This window comes from Diadema setosum, chromosome 9, assembly GCF_964275005.1.
Source record: "Diadema setosum chromosome 9, eeDiaSeto1, whole genome shotgun sequence".
In the NCBI taxonomy this organism is placed as follows: Eukaryota; Metazoa; Echinodermata; class Echinoidea; order Diadematoida; family Diadematidae; genus Diadema; species Diadema setosum.
In genome coordinates, this window is record NC_092693.1 from 29,692,181 (window position 1) to 29,713,157 (window position 20,977).

A 20,977-nucleotide genomic window follows, 5' to 3' on the forward strand; every position below is an offset into this window, starting at 1 on the left:
CCATGCATAGTTGATTCTTTGCTCTAAATCATAGAGAGGAATAAAACATTCAGGTATCAGACTACAGACCGGTCTCTGTGGTATGACTCATATAGACCACGCATCACCTTCATTCAAACCATGGTTAATTCATAACAGTCTCAAGGATGCAGGGTGCTGGTGCAATCATCCACACTTCCAAACTGTCATGATAGTCTTATTCCAGGCTTTAAAAGTTTCACAATTCATATCTATGCATGCCAGTTAAATTGACTATTGATCGGTCACTTTATATTCCTCCAACATTTGGGAGTTTATACCTCACTTAAGTCAGATGGCACAAATACTCGCTGCATAGAATACATACATACTCCCTGTATATAAAAATGACACATGTAAAACATACACAGAAAACATTCACGGAAGATACTGAATTTCGCCCAACCGAATGAACGTCTTTCTAAACCAACATAGACTATCCCCGTAAAAAAATTATCAAATATATATATCTTGCAAGACTGAAAACATGATTATCCAAAGCACAAGACCATTTAGAATTTGATACACATGACTGTATCATACAGATATTCACCTAGCTGATCCTGAAATATAATTCCATGCAGCATTGCTACTGCTTGGACCTGCAATGCATATGAATAGCGAGGTCCTCTTTTGCACGAGATAGCATTGCTTACACAGTCGTTTGAAATCTTATCTAATATTCAGCCAGCTTCCACATAAGCTGTCAAAGTATTTTACTGTAAAACACCTCCCCTTTTTTTTTGCAGATATAACATATACATGCTCTAAATAAAATCTTATGCAAAAGATTTGACAAGCACTTCAGACATCATTTATCAGGTACTGATTTCGTCAGCGCAGGTTGACTACTGATGTAAATCTGTCGTGGAAGGAGTAGAATAAGACATTTCCTCTTTGAGATACACCCCCTTACACTGGCGTAGCCAGGGGGGGGCGATGGGGGCGGTCGCCCCCCCTAAGATTTGGACCGAGGAGTTGGGAGGCGGAAAAAAAAAAAATGCGTGTATACTGTATGCATGCACATGAAGCGGGTCTCCTTTGCAACCTTTCATCAAATAAGATATATTTTTTTGAATATTTCACTCAAAGTGTGCACCAGATCGTTGAATTTCAATTCAAAATATGCAAAATCTCTCGTGCTTGGGAGGGGGATACCCCCTCCCAAACCCTCCCCCTCTTTGCCGCTTTCCCTAGCTAAGTACACTTTTTAGATTAAAAAAAATTCTGAATAATTCTAAGTGCACAAGACTTTTCACTAATATTCCGAAAACTGAAGGTTCCCTCATGTATAAGGGGAATTTACCCTTTTAATCGACCCTTTCCTCCCTCAGCCGCCCCCCCCCATCATTTTTTTTTTTTTGATTACCCAAATGTTGATTCCATCAAATATGCTTATTATGCGTATACGAGATATCTCAATTTCAGCCTTAAAAAGATACAAGCTCCATCGGAAGGGAAGAGTGGAGATAACACTCGCCAACGCCTTCTTCCTGTTCCCCCCCCCCCCCCCCCCCCCCGCCATGCAAAGAAGTAGACTGTGGCTATACCAAGATCGCTTTATTTCAATTCTAAAAACGCAAAAGCTCCGCGAGCGGGAGGGGGAATCCCCCTTCCCCTAAATTCTACCTCACTAGACTTTATACATACGCACAGATGGTGCACATTCGGAATAAGAGCTAAATTCCGTGATTTTAACACTTCGATGAAAAAGTGTTGCACCAAAAATTTGCACCAGATCGCTGAATTTCAGGTCTGAAAACGCAAAATCACCTTCGTGTGGGAGGGGATATGCCCCTATCTACACCCTCGTGTGCATGCTTTTTCTGTTTGATTGCTGAACAGACAGCGTTCATGATATTCAGTGTAAGAATTAATACAAGAAGACTAGTGTGTTTGAATTATACTGTTTTATAGGCAAATTGTTCAATAATAATCTACAATAAAATATACGGCAACCTTAAACAAGTGGGACTGTTTCAACTCGTTAAAACACGCAAAAACATGCATCAAATTGCACCATTTGCAACATCAAAATGAAAAAAGTTCTCACCGTAGGAGGGGGGACACCCCCTCCCACACCCTCCCCTACCCCCTCGCTCGCTCCGCTCGCTCGGGTTCAGTCGAGTTCGTGATATACAGTGAAAAGAATTAATACAAGAAGTGTATTGGAATTATACCATTTTATAGGCAAATTGTTCAATAATAATCTACACTAAAATATACTGCTACCTTAAACAAGTGGGACTGTTTCACGTCGATAAAACGCGCAAAAACATGCATCAAATTGCACCATTTGCAAAATCAAAATGCAAAAAGTTCTTACCGTGGGATGGGGGACACCCCCCTCCCACACCCTCCCCTCCCCCCTCGTTGGCTCCGCTCGCTCGGGTTCAGTCGCGTTCATGATATTCAGTGAAAAGAATTAATACAAGAAGTGTATTGGAATTATACCATTTTATAGGCAAATTGTTCAATAATAATCTACACTAAAATATACTGCAATCCAAACAAGTGGGACTGTTTCACGTCGTTAAAACACGCAAAAACATGCATCAAATTGCACCATTTGCAAAACCAAAATGTAAAAACTTCTCACCGTGGGAGGGGGGAAACCCCCCTCCCACACCCTCCCCATACCCCCTCGCTCGCTCAGCTCGCTCCGCTCGCTCGGGTTCAGTCGCGTTCATGATATTCAGTGAAAAGAATTAATACAAGAAGTGTATTTGAATTATACCATTTTATAGGCAAATTGTTCAATAATAATCTACACTAAAATATACTGCTACCTTAAACAAGAGGGACTGTTTCACGTCAATAAAACGCGCAAAAACATGCATCAAATTGCACCATTTGCAACATCAAAATGCAAAAAGTTCTTATCGTGGGAGGGGGGACACCCCCCTCCCACACCCTCCCCTCCCCCTCGCTCGCTCCGCTCGCTCGGGTTCAGTCGCGTTCATGATATGAAATATACTGCAATCTTAAACAAGTGGGACTGTTTCATGTCGTTAAAACATGCATCAAATTGCACCATTTGCAAAATCAAAATGTAAAAAGTTCTCACCGTGGGAGGGGGGAAACCCCCCTCCCACACCCTCCCCTACCCCCTCGCTCGCTCCGCTCGCTCGGGTTCAGTCGCGTTCATGATATTCAGTGAAAATAATTAATACAAGAAGTGTATTGGAATTATACCATTTTATAGGCAAATTGTTCAATGATAATCTACTCTGAAATATACTGCAATCTTAAACAAGTGGGACTGTTTCACGTCGTTAAAACACGCAAATACATGCATCAAATTGCACCATTTGCAAAATCAAAATGTAAAAAGTTCTCACCGTGGGAGGGGGGAAACCCCCCTCCCACACCCTCCCCTACCCCCTCGCTCCCTCCGCTCGCTCGGGTTCAGTCGCGTTCATGATATTCAGTGAAAAGAATATTTGAATTATACCATTTTATAGGCAAATTGTTCAATAATAATCTACACTAAAATATACTGCTATCTTAAACAAGTGGGACTGTTTCACGTCGATAAAACGCGCAAAAACATGCATCAAATTTCACCATTTGCAACATCAAAATGCAAAAAGTTCTTATCGTGGGAGGGGGGACACCCCCCTCCCACACCCTCCCCTACCCCCTCGCTCCCTCCGCTCGCTCGGGTTCAGTCGCGTTCATGATATTCAGTGAAAAGAATATTTGAATTATACCATTTTATAGGCAAATTGTTCAATAATAATCTACACTAAAATAAACTGCTATCTTAAACAAGTGGGACTGTTTCACGTCGATAAAACGCGCAAAAACATGCATCAAATTGCACCATTTGCAACATCAAAATGCAAAAAGTTCTTATCGTGGGAGGGGGGACACCCCCCTCCCACACCCTCCCCTCCCCCCTCGCTCGCTCCGCTCGCTCGGGTTCAGTCGCGTTCATGATATTCAGTGAAATGAATAATACAAGAAGTGTATCTAAATTATACCCTTTTATAGGCAAATTGTTCAATAATAATCTACATCAAAATAAGCTGCTACCATAAACAAGTGGGACTGTTTCACGTCGATAAAACGCGCAAAAACAGGCATCAAATTGCACCATTTACAACATCCAAATGCAAAAAAGTTCTTACCGTGGGAGGGGGGACACCCCCCTCCCACACCCTCCCCCCCTCGCTCGCTCCGCTCGCTCGGGCTCGGTCGCTTCGCTCCCTCGCAGACTAACCGCCCCCCCCTAAGATGAAATCCTGGCTACGCCGATGCCCCCTTATGTCTTTGCAACTTAAGGCTCATACCTCTCAACTCAAGGGTTTGGAATGAAATGTTTGAGTATGCTCCTTGGTTTCAGGCATTGAGAGAGTTTTGTTGTGTTGTCAAATATCTGATATGTACTGCCTCAAGTCAGAGTTTTCATCAACAACCAGAGAGCTTGTCAAATCTTGTTCTCCCAGGTAACTACTAACAATGCGATTTGGATTGGACTCTGACGCACAAGTTTTAACAATTTTAGATTCGCAAAAGCTCCAGTGCAGGTGAAGGAATTGCAAATGACTCAGACCACCCGAGAGAAGCATCCATATCCCTTATTGGCAGGCCCGGCATCCTCTCTCCTCTCCTTTCGCTCCGGAGTTGATCTCGTGGCAGGGGATTGTGCAAAAAGTTGCCACCGCAGCCATTGTGGGCCTATCAGTCTTGTTGGCAAATGGCGCGTAGCCAGATTAGGCTGCAAATATTATTGTCAAGGGGCCTCCACAGCCAACACTGTGATGAGATATTGGCAGGGCAATGCCATCCTTCGGAGAAATCCGCACCTCGTCTTCTGTATAACTCCTTCCAGGTTTCCTTTCTCAACTTTTCTGTTTTCTACTCTCTCTCTTTCCTCACTTTTTCTCTCTTTTATTTCCTTGTCTCACTTCTTTTCTATCCAAGCCTTTTCTCTTCAATATTACATCTCACATCTCTGACTGAACGAAAATCCAAAGTATTCTACTAATGTTTTGACAATGAGGAACAAAATCAATAACAATCAATGTCAAGAGGCAGCAGCAATTACAAAAAAACTTTCACTTGCAGAAGTTAAACAGGAAGTAGAATGCTTTGTTGTTCAATATAAAAGGGAGTTCGTTGCTCTTTTAGGAAAGCCATTAGCATCTTATGACAGCAAAAACAACTTCTGCGTGTGATACCAATGTCAGAATAATGCATTCGGAAAAGTGCGCCAGATTTATCTGCCTACTTGTACAGAAATGCAATGATAAAAACACAACTCAAACTTCCATGTTTAATGAAGGCTTCTTCTGTTGCCTTCAGCGAAGTCGTATCATTTTGAGATTTGATAATTTATGGCTGAGGATCAAATACGATGATCTCTTACGAAATAAGCAACCATGATGTATAAGTATAGCTTATCATTTTGACATCTGCATAAACATGTGATGAACATCATCTATATTACACCTACTGATACCATCTTCTTGAACCATCCCTTACAAGACATACTTATTACTCATAAATAGATGCCCATGACTTTAAAAGATAGTAAACAAAAACTCCATGGTTGTACATCATTTCTATTACACCTACCGATACCCTCTCTTTAAACCACCACTTACAAGACATACTTATTACTCATAGAGGCAATAGATATCCACTACACAATTAAGAGTGGACATTTTTATGTGAGTAAATTTGTGCACTTGGCCAGGAAAGACAAATTTCTCATGTTTTTTATTTCAGCAGACTTTAAGTATAGAATAGCATTACATACAACATGCCAACACTTCATGTGCTTTTATTTTAATTCTAATTTTGTGTCATGTGAAATGCATGAAAAATTTTCATATTATGAAATTTTCCACTTTTACAGTAACAATTCCTCATAAGTAATGCGTTTTAAAAGCATTTTATAGTCATTTAGACATTGCCCCTACAGTGGTGATTTGACAAAGGGATAAGGAATAAACAATAAATCAGTATAAATGGTAAGAACGTTAATGAGAGTAAAATATGGGTTTTATATCTCGATATTTTATCACGTAATTCTAGGATGTAATGGCTTCTTGCAAGTCAACTGTTGCTGAGTGTTAATTTTGAATGCTTGTTGAATTTTTTACAAAGATCACATTCTTCAGCTGTATTGAAAACAAGTCCTAACGGGTGCATGTACTGCACGTAGTGTCTACGTGACTTGGCCCACAGATAGAAAAGGTTCATTGTAATGGGACAGTTATAGTTCACTTATTTATAACAAATTAGAAGTACGAAAAGGTTATGTGGTAAACATGGGAATAATTTCTCTTAAATATTCTTTTACTTCTTGGAAAGGATACACACTAGCTGGACATTCAAAACAGAAGAAGGATCCTACACATCATTTTTATGGAATACACAGTTTTATTTGGAAACAATCCATTGGCTCGTAAATGCCTACATCAGGCCACATCTTTCAAATCATCGTCACCGACTACACATGCAGCAGCTTGCATTGTTTAACCATCTGTTTATGCAGTCTGTTAAATCTCAGCTGTGTGGCTTACATGTTCCTTCTTCTTCTTCTTTTTTTTTTTTTTTTTTTTTTTGCTCCACTATCCCCTCAAATTGTCTCCCCCTCCCCTCTCTTTGCCACATGTTCTTTTTTTTTTTCCATCTTCTGTCTCCTCCCCCGGCCACTTTTAGAAATATAAACAAGACTTTGGCAATATTTATGGCCTAGGATTCATCACCTTTAATGGACCAGCCTACAAACAACTCTCAGGACTCAACAAGGGAAGTGCATGTAGGTCAGATTAAGTGGGAGAGAGAGTATGGAAGCACACAAGTGCCATAAAGATGAAAAAGTAATTCCTTGCCTTCTCATCTTTTCATTACTTTTCAAGTCCAAGAAGGCCAGATATGAATCTCAGATCTTGTCTTCTTCTTGCCTTCTAGGACTAATAAGTGTAGAAGTCAAAATGTGGCATCGAACCTCCTCACTTTTCCATCCTGAGAAGACGAGAGGACAAGATCTTGCTACTTGCAGGGTGTTTAACCCAGTGAAGTGGTCCCACCTAACATCAAACTGGACCCCATGGAAGACCAGCTATAGCAGCTGAATAAGGGCTATCCAGGCATCTTCTCAGATGGAAATGAAACAAACAAACAAACAAACAAACAAACAAACAAACTTGCCTTCTTAGAGCTAAGAGTGGAGAAGAGGAGAAAATGAGATCTATGAAGATTTCACCTATGAAAAATTGCTTTAGACTTTGAGAAACGTAGAACAGATGGTTACTGTAAAGCCATTAATCAGCAAACAAATGATTGCTTCAAAAGAAATTTCTTTACACCTTAATATTTGCTAAGTGCTACTCATTTAAAGTGTTCAGTGAAAAGTTGAAAATCTACTCTTCATTTGTTTGCATGAAAGCTTAAATCTTGACTGCTCTGCCTGTCCATTGTTTAATTCAGGTGTGTGAATACTTTTGACTGCTCTGCCTGTCTATTGTTTAATCCAGGTTTGTGAATACTTTGTCCTTTCTAAACACCTGGCACTGTGACACCAGTGATATAATAACATAACAAGTGCAACAAGGCACTGTGATACAAACAATGAAATAACAAAACAGGTACAACATGTAGATTGTGGTAACAATGTGCCTATTGTCATAGCATAAATGGGCCATTCTCAGATTAAGTGTTCAATTCCATGTGAGTAAAACCGAAAAATCAACCACAAAGTAATACATTCAAAGATGTGTTTTCGGAAACTTCAAAACCGGTCAAATACGAAACAAAAAGTGGAACATTCTAAATGATGGCCATTCATTGAGTAAAAATGAATTGAAATAGAGCATCATATATGATTTTTGATCACCAATCAGATACGTTACCGCAAATTTACATGTTGTAATGGACTCCTAACTCTGAATTAAATTTATTGTTTTGATCCAATTTCTGTTTAGGAAAAGACATCTGTCCCCCCTAAAGATATTGGGGTTTTTCAAGAGGTAAAGATGTTGTCATCCCTTGCTAATTGGTAGAAATTATTTCTGTGTGGTAGGTTGAAATATGCTTTTTGCTGAAATGAAATATAACCTTAAGATTCACTTTGTATTTTTAGCAAATTTCGCTTACAAATAAAGTTTCGAATCCCACAAATCATGCAAAGGGAACGATCCTATTTGGAATTTCACAGGAAACAAATATGAATTGCTTTCCTAGGGAAATAACTATTAAAAAACATCGAATCACCTTTGGTAACGTATCTGGTAAAATATAAGTAATAATTTTAGTTGTGTATGAATTAATAAATATCACCTGTTTAATTATTTACCTCATGAACTGATGTAAAAATGAATGATGTAAGCCCAAATTAACCATTTTAAACATTGTACGTAATATTTAAACTATCAAATGTAGTGGAAAAGACCCCTAAATGTGAAAGCTGATTTCTTCATTCACAGAATATTCTCATCTTACGTCTGAATGTATTTATCCATCTGACTATAAATATTCATTAAGTTTTGATGGATAATGCAAACAAGGTTTAAAAAATATATTTTTGCAGGCATTTAGAAGGAAGTAGGTACAGTCTCTATGAACTCGATATGCTAAACAGTTGTTTGACCTATGGTAACGTATTTGGCTCATCCCTTTTAATGAAAATGAATAAATAATTGTTCAACTTATCAATGAATCTTGAGTAGTTCTTCATATGTTGAAAAACACTAGAATAAATATGCAACAGAACACTGAAACTTTTCTCGGAAGCGTTTCATAAACTACTTTTTACTCTTTCAAAGTTGGTAACGTATCTGGCGTACCGTAAATGAATCTGTCGGTGAAGTTACAAAGCAATTTCTACTGAATATTCTTCATTTGAACATAACTTTAATTTTTTATGGAAGCGTCATTCTATGCAGAATTGTTTTATGAACACTTTGTTTTACATAACATTATTTGCCACCGTGGGTGCCCTGAATTATACGTAACGTATCTGTTAAATCTGAAAAGCAAAAAACTGATATGCTGAATCTTAGCTTCGTCCTGTAAAATAAACGTTCAAAGTTGTTGCATAGAATATGAAAGTGACTGGGTTTTATAGAACAGAACTTTGGAGTTTATGAGCACACAACGATTTGTTTGTAAAAACATTTACAATTTCTTTTCAGCATTTTGATTATGTGGTAACGTATCTGTCGGAAAACTTGGCATTAAATTGTGAGACACTGACGCAGCAAGAAAAATCATGTGGAAGTGTTGATCTTTTCACCTCTCTGTCCTTTTGGTGTAAGAATATAATCCTGAGGTCCAACAAAACGAAGCATGTAATGTGTAGGGATGAATTTTGACCAGATTTGATCCCCAGAAAGCACAAGACCAATCATCAAAATTCGGTCACGTATCTGGGGTAACGTATCTGTGGTAACGTATATGGTCGATCATATTATTATGAGAGCGATATCTACCAAATATTTCTCACTTGTACTAAACTTTAATGTTGAATCGATGCGTCATTCCGAGGAGTAATGTATAACATACAATTTGTCTGACATTGCAATATCTGTCGCAGTGGGTGGCGTGAAAAGTATGTCACGTATCTGTCCAAATAAAAGTGTAGAAAACCGATATTTGAAACATTGTACCGTATTCTAAAAAAAGAGCTGTTGCACAAAAAATCTAAGTACTTGCAATGTATGAAGTATATCCTCAGGGTTTCATATACACAGGGTCATTGCATAGTCTTGTTATTTTCGCAATGCTGTAACACGAAAGAAACTGGTAACGTATCTGGCGGTGAATTTGGCGACAGGTTTCAAAAGGCTATAAAAAAAGAAGTCAATAAAAATTTTGGAACTTTTTGAGTATTGTGATTAGCACACATGATATGCTCATCGTCCATGAAAATAATATTTGGAAAGTGTGTTTGTGGACGGAGAGGAGCAATAAAACATAATTCTGAAATAGCCGGCGACACTGCGTTTTGGGGGTCTTAACGAAGTTTAACAGCAAAATTTTATACAAAAAGGCAGACAACCGCATTTGATCGTGTTTATTTTTAACAAATAAAGTCCTCGTGATGTATTATAAACATTTAAATAGTATCTAATAGGTTTCAGGGAACCGCAAACTGTCATGGAATGTCGGCGACACCAAAATTCCGTATTTGAACGCTTTTACTGAGAATGGGCCAAATACAGCTGCCTATTGATTTTGCAATCTGTCAAACCCACCATGAAATTGATACAATTGTGCCATAGATACTTCAGCCAAAAACAGAGTTTACACAGTCGCACCATCATCAATAATGGGTAAACAAGGTCCTAATTACAAGTTACATTCACACAATGCTCATCATTAATTGATGATAGAGCTGTGGTAACCTAACAACGACTTACAATATAAAATCCAGAAGTACATTACGCCACAAACATTGACCCCCATTTCATGCTTACAACACATCTGCACACTGACATACATTTATGAGAAGTAGTTTGGCTCATACATGAGTCAAGCATATTCTTAGCAATTTACATGGGCCCTGGTAACTTCGATGCTTCACAGTACCCTTATCACTCAGTGTATGTCCTCGTCAAAAGATGTTCTCTGGTTAGTAGGAGCATTGCTCTAACTTGAAGTTACCTAAGTAAGGGTTCTGTTCACACCATCCCTAACTTAAAGTTAGAGGCCCTTGGGGCACCACTACCATCAAAATTAGCTAGCTATAGAATGTAACTTTAAGTTAGGGCAGCTACATGTGAACCCGAATTTACCAAGCTTACATGTATGAACCCATTTAGTGAAATGTACATACAAAGTGACATTCTCAACAAACAACTCCAGAGTTCGTCTCACCTTATACCTCCTTCAGTCAATGACCTGAGATTCTTAAGCAAAGGTCATGCAAACTTTTGGTTTTGGTGTTTGCTCACTTCTGATTTCTGAGTTCACTTCAAATTACCTTTCATCTATCTTACATACCTTACTTGCTTTTATTTATGCTTTGAGGAAAAGCACTTTCAATATTTCACTTTTCTTTTGTTAGACAATGCAACAAAGGACTTGATAACAACAAATACAGTATCATTAGCGTTACCCATTTTTGTCAAAATTGAAACTGAAAGCAAATTCAATCATGGAAAGGATTCAAGAAACACACAGAAAAATACTAATTATATCATCACATCACAAAAAAGTCTGAACAAACTGTGATTATTAGCATACCTGTGAAGACTTGTGGAGCTTTGTTTCTTTTCATTCTGGTATCCCAACATCTGAAAAGGAATAAATAAAGAAGAATGCATACTGCAATGTTAAAGAAAAGTGTCAGCACCTGAGAAAGAATACATGAGTGAAGCATGATGTCAAACACAATAGAAATAGAAATAACCTACACAATCATGATAATGTCCAGGAGTATCTTTACAATTTTTTTCTTTCATTCGTTAATGCCATCTATTGTCATTACCGGAGATATAGCATTAAAGATCTTCCATTCCCACATAAAAACATCAGGGCCCCGTTGCTAGAAACTTTGCGTTTAAACGCAACTTGCAACTGATTGTCACTGGCCAATCAAAATCATTGTTGCATGCATGTCTTCTTAATAGGGCAGACCCTGAACCAATCAGAATGGTTGTTTAAAAATTAGCAATTATTTGCAATTAATTGCAACTTTCTTGCAACGGGGCCCAGATCACAGTCTTGGGATATCTATTACTTTTTCTTTTTTTAATGGACACTATGAATTCTTCCTCCACCAAACAAGCCGCTGGTTAGACACACTTGAAAGCTATTTCTGTCTCACTGAATAAAGGATGACAGTCTTGCCTTGTGAAGTGTTCAAAAGCACCTCAATTGGCTCTTTACAATCTTACATCACCATCACTTACATCGTCAACATTCCATAATAGTATTCAATGATGTCAATTCAGAGTGCCATTTAAAGATAAAATGTACATGAAGACTGAATGCACTACATGAAAGGCAATGGGAAAAAATGAGGTCATTTGGAAGAATATAACCTTAGTTTAACCCTAACAACAAACAGACAGCATTTAAGCCCTGAATAGACATATTTCATGTTCCCAAATTTTGTGATTTAATGTTCCCCCCATGCTTAGTAGAAGACCGATTTATAAATGACAGCTCCCAACAGGAAGAGATCTCCTGTGGTATTTGTCCTTTCTTACAAAAATGATACAAAGCAGAGTTCCCATGCATGCCTCCACTATATTCATACTATATTTGAAAACCCTGCCTATCAAATGAGACACAGCTGCTGAGGAAAAATTGTCATGACAAATCTGGGTTAAAGCATTTTCCACTTTTGCTATATTTACCAGCAAAAGAAAATCGATCTGATCCTTGAGTCATGAGACGAAACAGGTGCCCCTTTACCCCCCCCCCCCAACAAAAAACAAAACAAAGAGGAGAAGAAAGATATGAACTTGAAAATGACAAAACGATTTGAGATTTAACCAACATACTTGAAGATAAGCATTAACCCACTGAGAACAAGCTGATTTTGCTTTAACAAACATTTCCTATGGACAACTGCCCGAGCATACTCATGACTGTTGCCTACAGAGACTCCAACTCTCCCGTTTTCGACGGGAGTCTCCCGCCGAAAGCCCATTTTTGCATCTCCCGTTCTCCCGTTTGAGATTTGATTTCTCCCGCCCTGGCTCTGTGTCTCCCGGTGGAAAGGATTTCTTACTTATTTCTATCGTATGTTGAAAAAATAAGCCTTAGATAGCACCAGAGAACATCTAGAATCCTAGGAACTTTGCGCTTCGCACACATCAACTTGGAGTCTCCCGTTTCCGGTTTCAGGTGGGAGAATCTCCAGATCAGAAGGTGCTTGGGGTTGGAGTCTCTGTGCCTATGATGGACACCTGTCCAAGTATACTCAGGACTAGTCTGCAATGAGTTAATGCTGAATCACTGACAGCATATACACAGATTGAGCTCCATGCACTGTCTCCTTTAAAGGACAAGTTCACCTTCACAGACATAAGGGTTGAGTGAATGCAGCAATATTAGTGGAACACATCAATGAGAGTTTGAGGAACATCGGACAATCCGTTCAAAAGTTATGAATTTTTGAAGTTTCTGCTCAGTCATGGCTGGATGAGAAGACTACTATAGCTTGTGATGTCATATGAGTACAACTATATAAAGAAAGTATAAAGAAAATTCAAGATATTGTCACTTTTCTCACATAATAAAAGAACACTTGACTTCTCTCTTTCAGAAGTCAGGGGGAATAATATTACCCCTAACATAAGTTAGTAACAAGTAGAGGAAATGTGCACTTTATTCAAAAAGTCAAGTTTTGTGAAATTCTCTTTTTATTTTCCTTATATCGTTGTACGCATGTGACATCATACACTGTAGTAGTCTTCCCCCAGCAGTGATTGCACAGATATTAAAAAAAAAATCATAACTTTTGAACAGATTGTCGGATTTTCCCCAAACTTTCACTGATGTGTTCTATTAACATTGTTGCCTTCACTCAATCCACATGTAACTTGTCCTTTAATTCTTCCCTGCCATAAAGATCTTTCATCCTTTCTATGCCAATGAGACAAATGTACATAAATGTCACATCACACAAACCTATGAGCAGGAATGGTAATATAATGTGGCACGTAGAGGGTTAATCATTGTCTACTGCATCCATTATGGAGGTACTCTACCCATTTTCTTCCCTTACAAAGACAAATCTGGATGACTAATAGGAATGATTTCTATGAAATCTGAATCGTCCATTAAGGAGAGTCAAGATTCCAAATCTGTCCCTACATTCATCCCTATTTCTGGATTGAAAGAAATGACATAGGCAATTATTGATATTGTATTGTATATTCCTTGCATTTCTATGTATCTCTCTTATAGGTCTGTGTCATGTATCTATATATATTCCATGTATGTACCGATGTCCTTTATGCACATATGCATGCAAACAAAACAAATTTTCACAAAAGGAAAATAAAAATTAATTAAATTGAATGGAATGTCATTCTTGCTGCACCAAAATCAGACCAAATATCATAAAAAGTTATTCTCTTTCTATCTCTACATCTAAGGAAACTTTGCTCAATGTCTTCAAACATCTGGCATTCACGCACACTTCATTCGAGTCACGACTGCATTTCTCCCCTCAAATCAATAAACAAAAGACAAGAAATCATTAAGAGATGAAATAATAGAAGGAATACTTAAACATTTTCCCACTTCATTCTGACTCCCAGCATTTCAATCAGATTTTTTTTTTTGTTGTTGTTGCTGATGATTGATTCAAAACATGATAATCACAAAGTTGAAGAAAGCAATTTAAATTGCATGACACATCACAAATATTAATGGGGTCCCTTTTCATCAGCAGTTGTACGGAGCTAGAACATGGCAATCATACACATACAAACATGACATAAACCTTTCGCTGTTTAATGAAAAAAAAAATATATATATATATACATGTGAAGTATACAGGCAAGGGTAAAAAATATACCATCTTGTGGTATTAACTTAAACAGAGGACTTTTATGAGATTCATGAAACTGAAGTTCATTACCAAGCCTCAAATTTAATTGGTGATGATTCCAGTTTTACGGCAAAAACAGAAATTGGATAATCGCTAATCGATTTACATATTTCAGGGACTTTATTGTTAATTAATTCTCACTTTACTCTCTTCTAACCTGGAAATTCCTCCTACAGGAAAATGAGCAACTGTATGGAATATTGGTACCTTGGAGGTGAGATAATCCACGCCTTTTTGTCTGATGTCAGTACATAGAATTTTGATAGCTGTGTGTAACTAGGGCTCCTTATACTGCCCCAAGAGATTCAGATTTGCTGATAGAGGCCCAGATATGTATATGAACACCTGTCAGGTGCATACATGCTTACACTGTAGACGTTGAAACCTATCATCTATCTCTCTAACTTCTTTTTTTTCTCTCTCTCACACACATATAAAATATACTGTACATGTAAATAAGACATTTCTTTCATCTCTTTTCCTTTCCTCTCTCTCTCTCTCTCTGTCTCCCTAATCCACTTTTATCTCTCCCCATCTCTCTCTCTGTCTCTCTAATACATTCTGATATACTGTACATGTTGAAATTTATCAACGGATCCCACTTTTTTTTTTCTTTTTTTTTTCTCTTGCTCATTTTCAGTCTGAAAACATACTCAAACAACAACCTCAAACTTTACATTTCCAAACAAAGGGCATACATTGAAAGAGCTAGTGAAAAAAAAAGAAACCTGTAGAAAAGATATAGGCCCTATTCACAAAGAGATATATGTTAACAGTAATCTGTGGTAGATATGAACTTCTGTCTGAGATTTATGACAAGATAATACTAAAACATATCTTGGCAGCTTTTATTTGGTATTTTTTGGCAAGAATGGAATGTTTTTACATTCTACCTTAAAGTGTACATAACATTCAAGAGAGAGGTCCATTTTTCTTTCTCTCTCCACTTAACCCGTTGAGGACGAGTCCCGAGTATACTCGGGCAGGTGTCTATGGGAAGTGTATGTTGTAGCAAAATCAGTCCGTCCTCAACGGGTTAAGCAATGCTTCTACTGGCCATATGGGCAGATTTTCAGTATTCCTCCAAAAGAACACAGTATTTACATTTATTGACCTTAAAACCTGTTTCATTATTCACTCTCAATCACCCATCATGGGTTATAATGTGTCGGATTATATTACTATCTTAATGTTTCCTTATGAAGCTTTGCATTTACTGGTCACGTACACTATGTGAGTTAAGGGCATACTTTCCATTTTTCTTCAGCAAAATTTGTAACAAGCTTTCAACCATTATTTTTTTTTTTTTTTTGCATGTACTCATCAAGTTCCTTTAATGTCAGGAATAATGTTGAGGGAAGGATGTCAGTTCACCTTTTTTTTTTCATTTTATTCTTGACATATGCCTTTACAGGTCCAAAAGGCATATTTCCAGCGTTCCTTTTGTAAGATATCACAGACTCTTAGTCATTGTTTACTTCTAATGAGGTTTCTAAATAATTGCACATTGTGAGAGAGAAAAAAACAACAACAACAACAATGCGCCAATAAAGGGTTTCTGAACCATGTCAGCCCTACAAATTTGTCATATTTGATAATGACCTGCATACTGGCTTGCCAATATGCCATGCTCCCATCAATTTGAGTACCTAGAAAAAAGAATGACAACAGTAAAAAGGACTGGTCTAATGACCAATCATGAACAATTAGCACACAGCTGTAATGTGAAAGCATAAGATGGACTACCTGTCACACGCTGGACACTAATGGGATAAATTTGATTGAATGTCGCTCACAACCCATTGTGTCTGGACCTATATTTGGATTCTTCATTACGTAAAAACAATCAATGTGAGGTTAAACAGAGAGAGAGAGATGAAAGAGAGAGAATGTGTGTGTGTTAGTGTTAGTTTTTTTGGCAAGGTATGTGGACAAGTTTCATAACCAACCTCCGCCAAAATCGATGCAATAACCTCGCCGGATATGTTTGGCATTCCAGAGAGGCAATCGCAAATCTGCTCAAGGAATCTTTTTCAATCATGAGAAGGCACATGTAATGTGCAATGTGATTGAAAAAATCATATCAAGCACACCTTGTTTACGATGACATGGTTGTCTCTATGGCAACCATGTGCACTTCTTAAAAGGGGAATTCCATCTAGATATTATGTTGCTTTGCATGAAAACAGAAAAGCCAGAAAAGTGGGTAAGTGAAAATTTTGCAGTAAAAAAAAAAATAGACACACACACACACACACACACACATATTTATAAACTGCTAATTAGTTTAGACAGCAAGACAAAATGGCAACTCTGTGTGTGGCAGATGTTGAGCAGCTCTCTATTCCATTTGTACACATCAGTCTTTTTTTCCAGATTTGTTCTTGGCATATGATAAGAGCAGTATATTTTGGATTGTCCTCCTCAGCAGATAAGTTTTGTCTGTGCCAAAATGTGTGAGCAAAATAAAAATGAGTGAAATTTTGTGTATCAAATGAATGACAGCTGCTCAACATCTAGATCACATAGAATTGTCAATTTGTCTTACTCTATCAATTCTACCAGTTTGTGTGTCTGATTGCCCCCCCCCCTTACTTTCACTAATCTTCTTCTCTGATTTTTCAGTTTTCATACAAAGTAACATAATATCAGGATGAAATTTCCATTTGAGCATTACAAGCCACCTTTTTGCTGCACAATCAAACAGCCAAATGAAACAATTATGCAGTAATTTATATGTCCAAGTCAACATCATCATATGTTTAGTTTGAATTTTTTTCAAAGGACAAATGCTTCATTCTATTAATGTGGTAATGGCATCTACAGAAATAGCTACATGCCCCATATGAAAATCAAGCACATCTTGTTCCATTCAGGACTACAGCATTTACTCCCTTTACAATATACCACAAAGTTGACTTCAACTTCATCTTTATTATTATTATCATTGTTATTATTACCATCATTATAATTATTATTATTATTATTATTATTATTATTATTATTATTATTATTATTATTATTATTATTATTATTATTATTATTATTATTATTATTATTATTATTATTATTATTATTATTATTATTATTATCATTATTATCTTTATAGCAGGTAACATGTAACCCCCGATTGATTGTCAATTAATCATGTTACCAGCTTTTTGCTACATGTATCACATATGCACTTTCTATAAATGGGATTTACAAACCCATTAGTCTTCAAAGGTACTAATTTTTAGCGCCAGATTGAAAACAGGGAAAAAAATCTATATTTTCCATTAGCAGCATGTACATAATCATGCGTTACCGTCCAGACAGAAAACCAATTACTGTCACGTATTGTGGGGCAGTGACTGCCCTCAATCAATATTGTTAGCCTGTCACAATTCTCACTCATTACTGTGGATCTGTGATTGGTGGAAGTAAATATTATCAAAAGATGACCACTGAATTTAGAATAAAGCTGAAATATCCATCATTTCAATTACCTTTAATCAAACCCAGAAAATTCAAGAATCCCCTCTTAACGAGAATAAATGTGCATAGAAATCAACAGTTTCAATAGGTTTTAGCCTGGATTAGGAGCTATTGAAACACGCCTAAAGCACTTTGGAAGGCAAGTCACGTATACAAATCTAATTGGAGATAGGTCACACTGAACGGACTGCATTATAAATGTCAAAGATTTGCCTCATTTGTCAGGAGTCATCAAGCAGGGAAATGTGGGAAAAAAAGTTTTTACTCACTGTTATATAAGTTAGTGAATTGATTGCTTTATAAGAAGAAGAAGAAGAAGAAGAAGAAGAAGAAGAAATTTGAATCATCTGTAGAGAGGTATGGCTCATATGACATGCCTGATCAGGATGAAACTGTTTTGATGACAGGTTTAGCAAATTCATTATTTTTTGGGGTGTGCTAAAAAATGTCTTTGCCAAATTCATATTTTCATACATTTTTCACACAAAGATTACAAATGATTGCAGATGGTACAAAACCGCAATAAACATAAATTGTGGCAGAAAGAGGACAAATCTAGGATTATTGAATACACTACATGTCTGTATGTATTTCAGAATTCAGGTGTATGTATGTATGTGTGTGAATGCATACATCTATATAATATCTCTCAAAGCATACATTCATAAATATATACATGGAAAGGAAGAGGTCACTGATGCATAATTAGTGTCAAATGCATTTTCATATTTTTAAAAACTTTTAATTCATCATACATCTTCTTCGGGGTGACAAGCTAGAAGATGCATAACATGCTGAAAATTTGGTGCAACCGTTAAAATTTGTTAGGCATTTACGGATTACTGATCTCTTCCTTTCATTACAGTATTTATGTGCTGGAACCAACACTTGGAATAAAATACTCATCATATAAATGCATGCATATGTGTTTATATTATATGCAAATGACTTATAAAATCTTAGGGGACGTTTGCTACTGCTGGAAAACAAGTAGACAAAAACAAACAAACAAACAAACAAACAATCATCTTGTATATTACTGAATTGGCAACTCTGAATTTTACTGCATACCCTCAGATACGCTATTCTGGGTCTCTTTAAGGTTTCAGTTGGGTTGCTTTAAGGTCATAATAAGATACATATAAAGCCATGTTATATCCTTTTTGAAAAGTTGAAAAAATGTTGGACAAAAATTGGTAAGGCACCTAATCTTGGCAAAGTACCTAATCCAGTCAAAACGGCACTTGCAAGTATGAAATTCATAGTCTATGGTAAAAGGCACTGTTCACAAAAAAAAAAAAAAAAAAAAAGAGTTTGGAAGGTATGAAAGACAGTTATACACAAAATCAAAGCACTTTTAGAAGCACAAATTTCATGCATCAGCAAGTACAGAAAGGGTAAAAGACGCTATGGGAACAATTCTTGGAAACTGTTGAGAAAAAAAAATACTTGTGGTGGGTGATGTACATCTACAAGCCCATCAGTGACAATGGATCTACGTAAAGCCACCCAATTAAAATGCAAACCACCTACAAACCCACGCATAAACCGCAAACAGATTTAAAGGGGCCCTGAAATCCAAATGCATGTTGCTTTGTGTTGATTTATGATACCCTCAACATCACTTTTGCGGTGAAACGAATATCTAGAAACATTCCATATATTTCTAACAATCTTTTCTTCTATTTGTCTTCAGATTACTTGGGAATGCCCACAAAAAATCCTTCCAAACAAATATTCCTCAGATGACCTCATCTGCCAATCATTGCTTAAGTACTGAAATGTTTAACAAGAGACATTGGAATGCACCTTCCCCTCGACTCAGCATAAATTAAATGTTCCCTTGATATGTCTTTTGTTAGTCACATTAATATCACAGAAACATGCAAGTTATGCTGAGTCGAGGGGAAGGTGCATTCCAATGTCTTTTGTTAAACATTTCAGTAATTTAGCGATGATTGACAGATGAGGTCATCTGAGGAATATTGGTTTGGAAGGATTTTTTGCGGGCGTTCCAAATAATCTGAAGAAAAATAGAAGAAAATATCGTTAAAAATATATGGAATGTTTATTCATTTCACCACAAATGTGATGTTGAGGGTATCATAAATCAACACAAATCAACATGCATTTGGATTTCAGGGGCCCTTTAAAGAAATCAGCCAGTCAGGATTTGACAGGTTTGATCAGCAACGCCCGCCGACACGCGAGGCCGATATTATCATACTCCCGCCCTCATGCAGTTCTACGAAAATGACTCATCTTTATTTATCACACTCTATCCTCACTGAATGCATAATTATATTATCTATCTTTCTTTTGTTGCACCGCAACTCACCTGACTGTTCCATCTTTGGAGGAAGAGAAGACTGTGAATGGATTCCTGTGAGCAAACTTTACACCTGACAATGGACCACTGTGACCTGTGCCAGAAAGAAGGAGATGCCAACAGATAAAAAAAAAAACATACAAACATTAATATACATGTATATCACTCATTGACACATATATATGGGCAATACACCTGAAAAGAAACATATATCAATCTAGATGAAGAATGATGTATGGACAGAAGATTGAATGTGTTTACTATTATTCCATAACATCACTCTCTCCCTTTTCCTGACTTGCCGGCTGGGGAAGAAAATACTTGAGGTTAATTATTGCTATGGGTATCACAATGTACCTAGTAGTTCAATCAGGCCCTACAATGCCTAATCAACAAAAAGCGTTGCTAAACATCACACAAGTTGGTGTGTAAGTTTCATATGTCACTTGTTTTGGATTGACACATTCACACTACCTGACATCCATGCTTTCATTACCCTGCACCATTGTCATTACTGGATGCAAAGTTTTAAACTTTCCAACCTTGTCAGTTATCTTCTATTCTTGATATTAATCCCTCCACTTCATGAAAGCAGTCACCCCAACTGCTACATTTTCTTCAAATAC

At 37.1% G+C, this 20,977-nt stretch overlaps 1 protein-coding gene across 1 annotated transcript in view; it reads right to left on the reverse strand.

Annotated features, from left to right (window-relative positions):
* The window catches only part of LOC140233497 (WD repeat-containing protein 89-like), a 158,635-nt gene that overhangs the window by 75,632 nt on the left and 62,026 nt on the right, over positions 1-20,977 (reverse strand). The window contains exons 4-5 of the mRNA XM_072313614.1: positions 20,361-20,445; positions 11,221-11,270 (exon numbers count right to left, since the gene is read on the reverse strand). Of these exons, the coding sequence (XP_072169715.1) occupies positions 11,221-11,270; positions 20,361-20,445 (135 nt within the window). The remainder of the gene's footprint in view (positions 1-11,220; positions 11,271-20,360; positions 20,446-20,977) is intronic.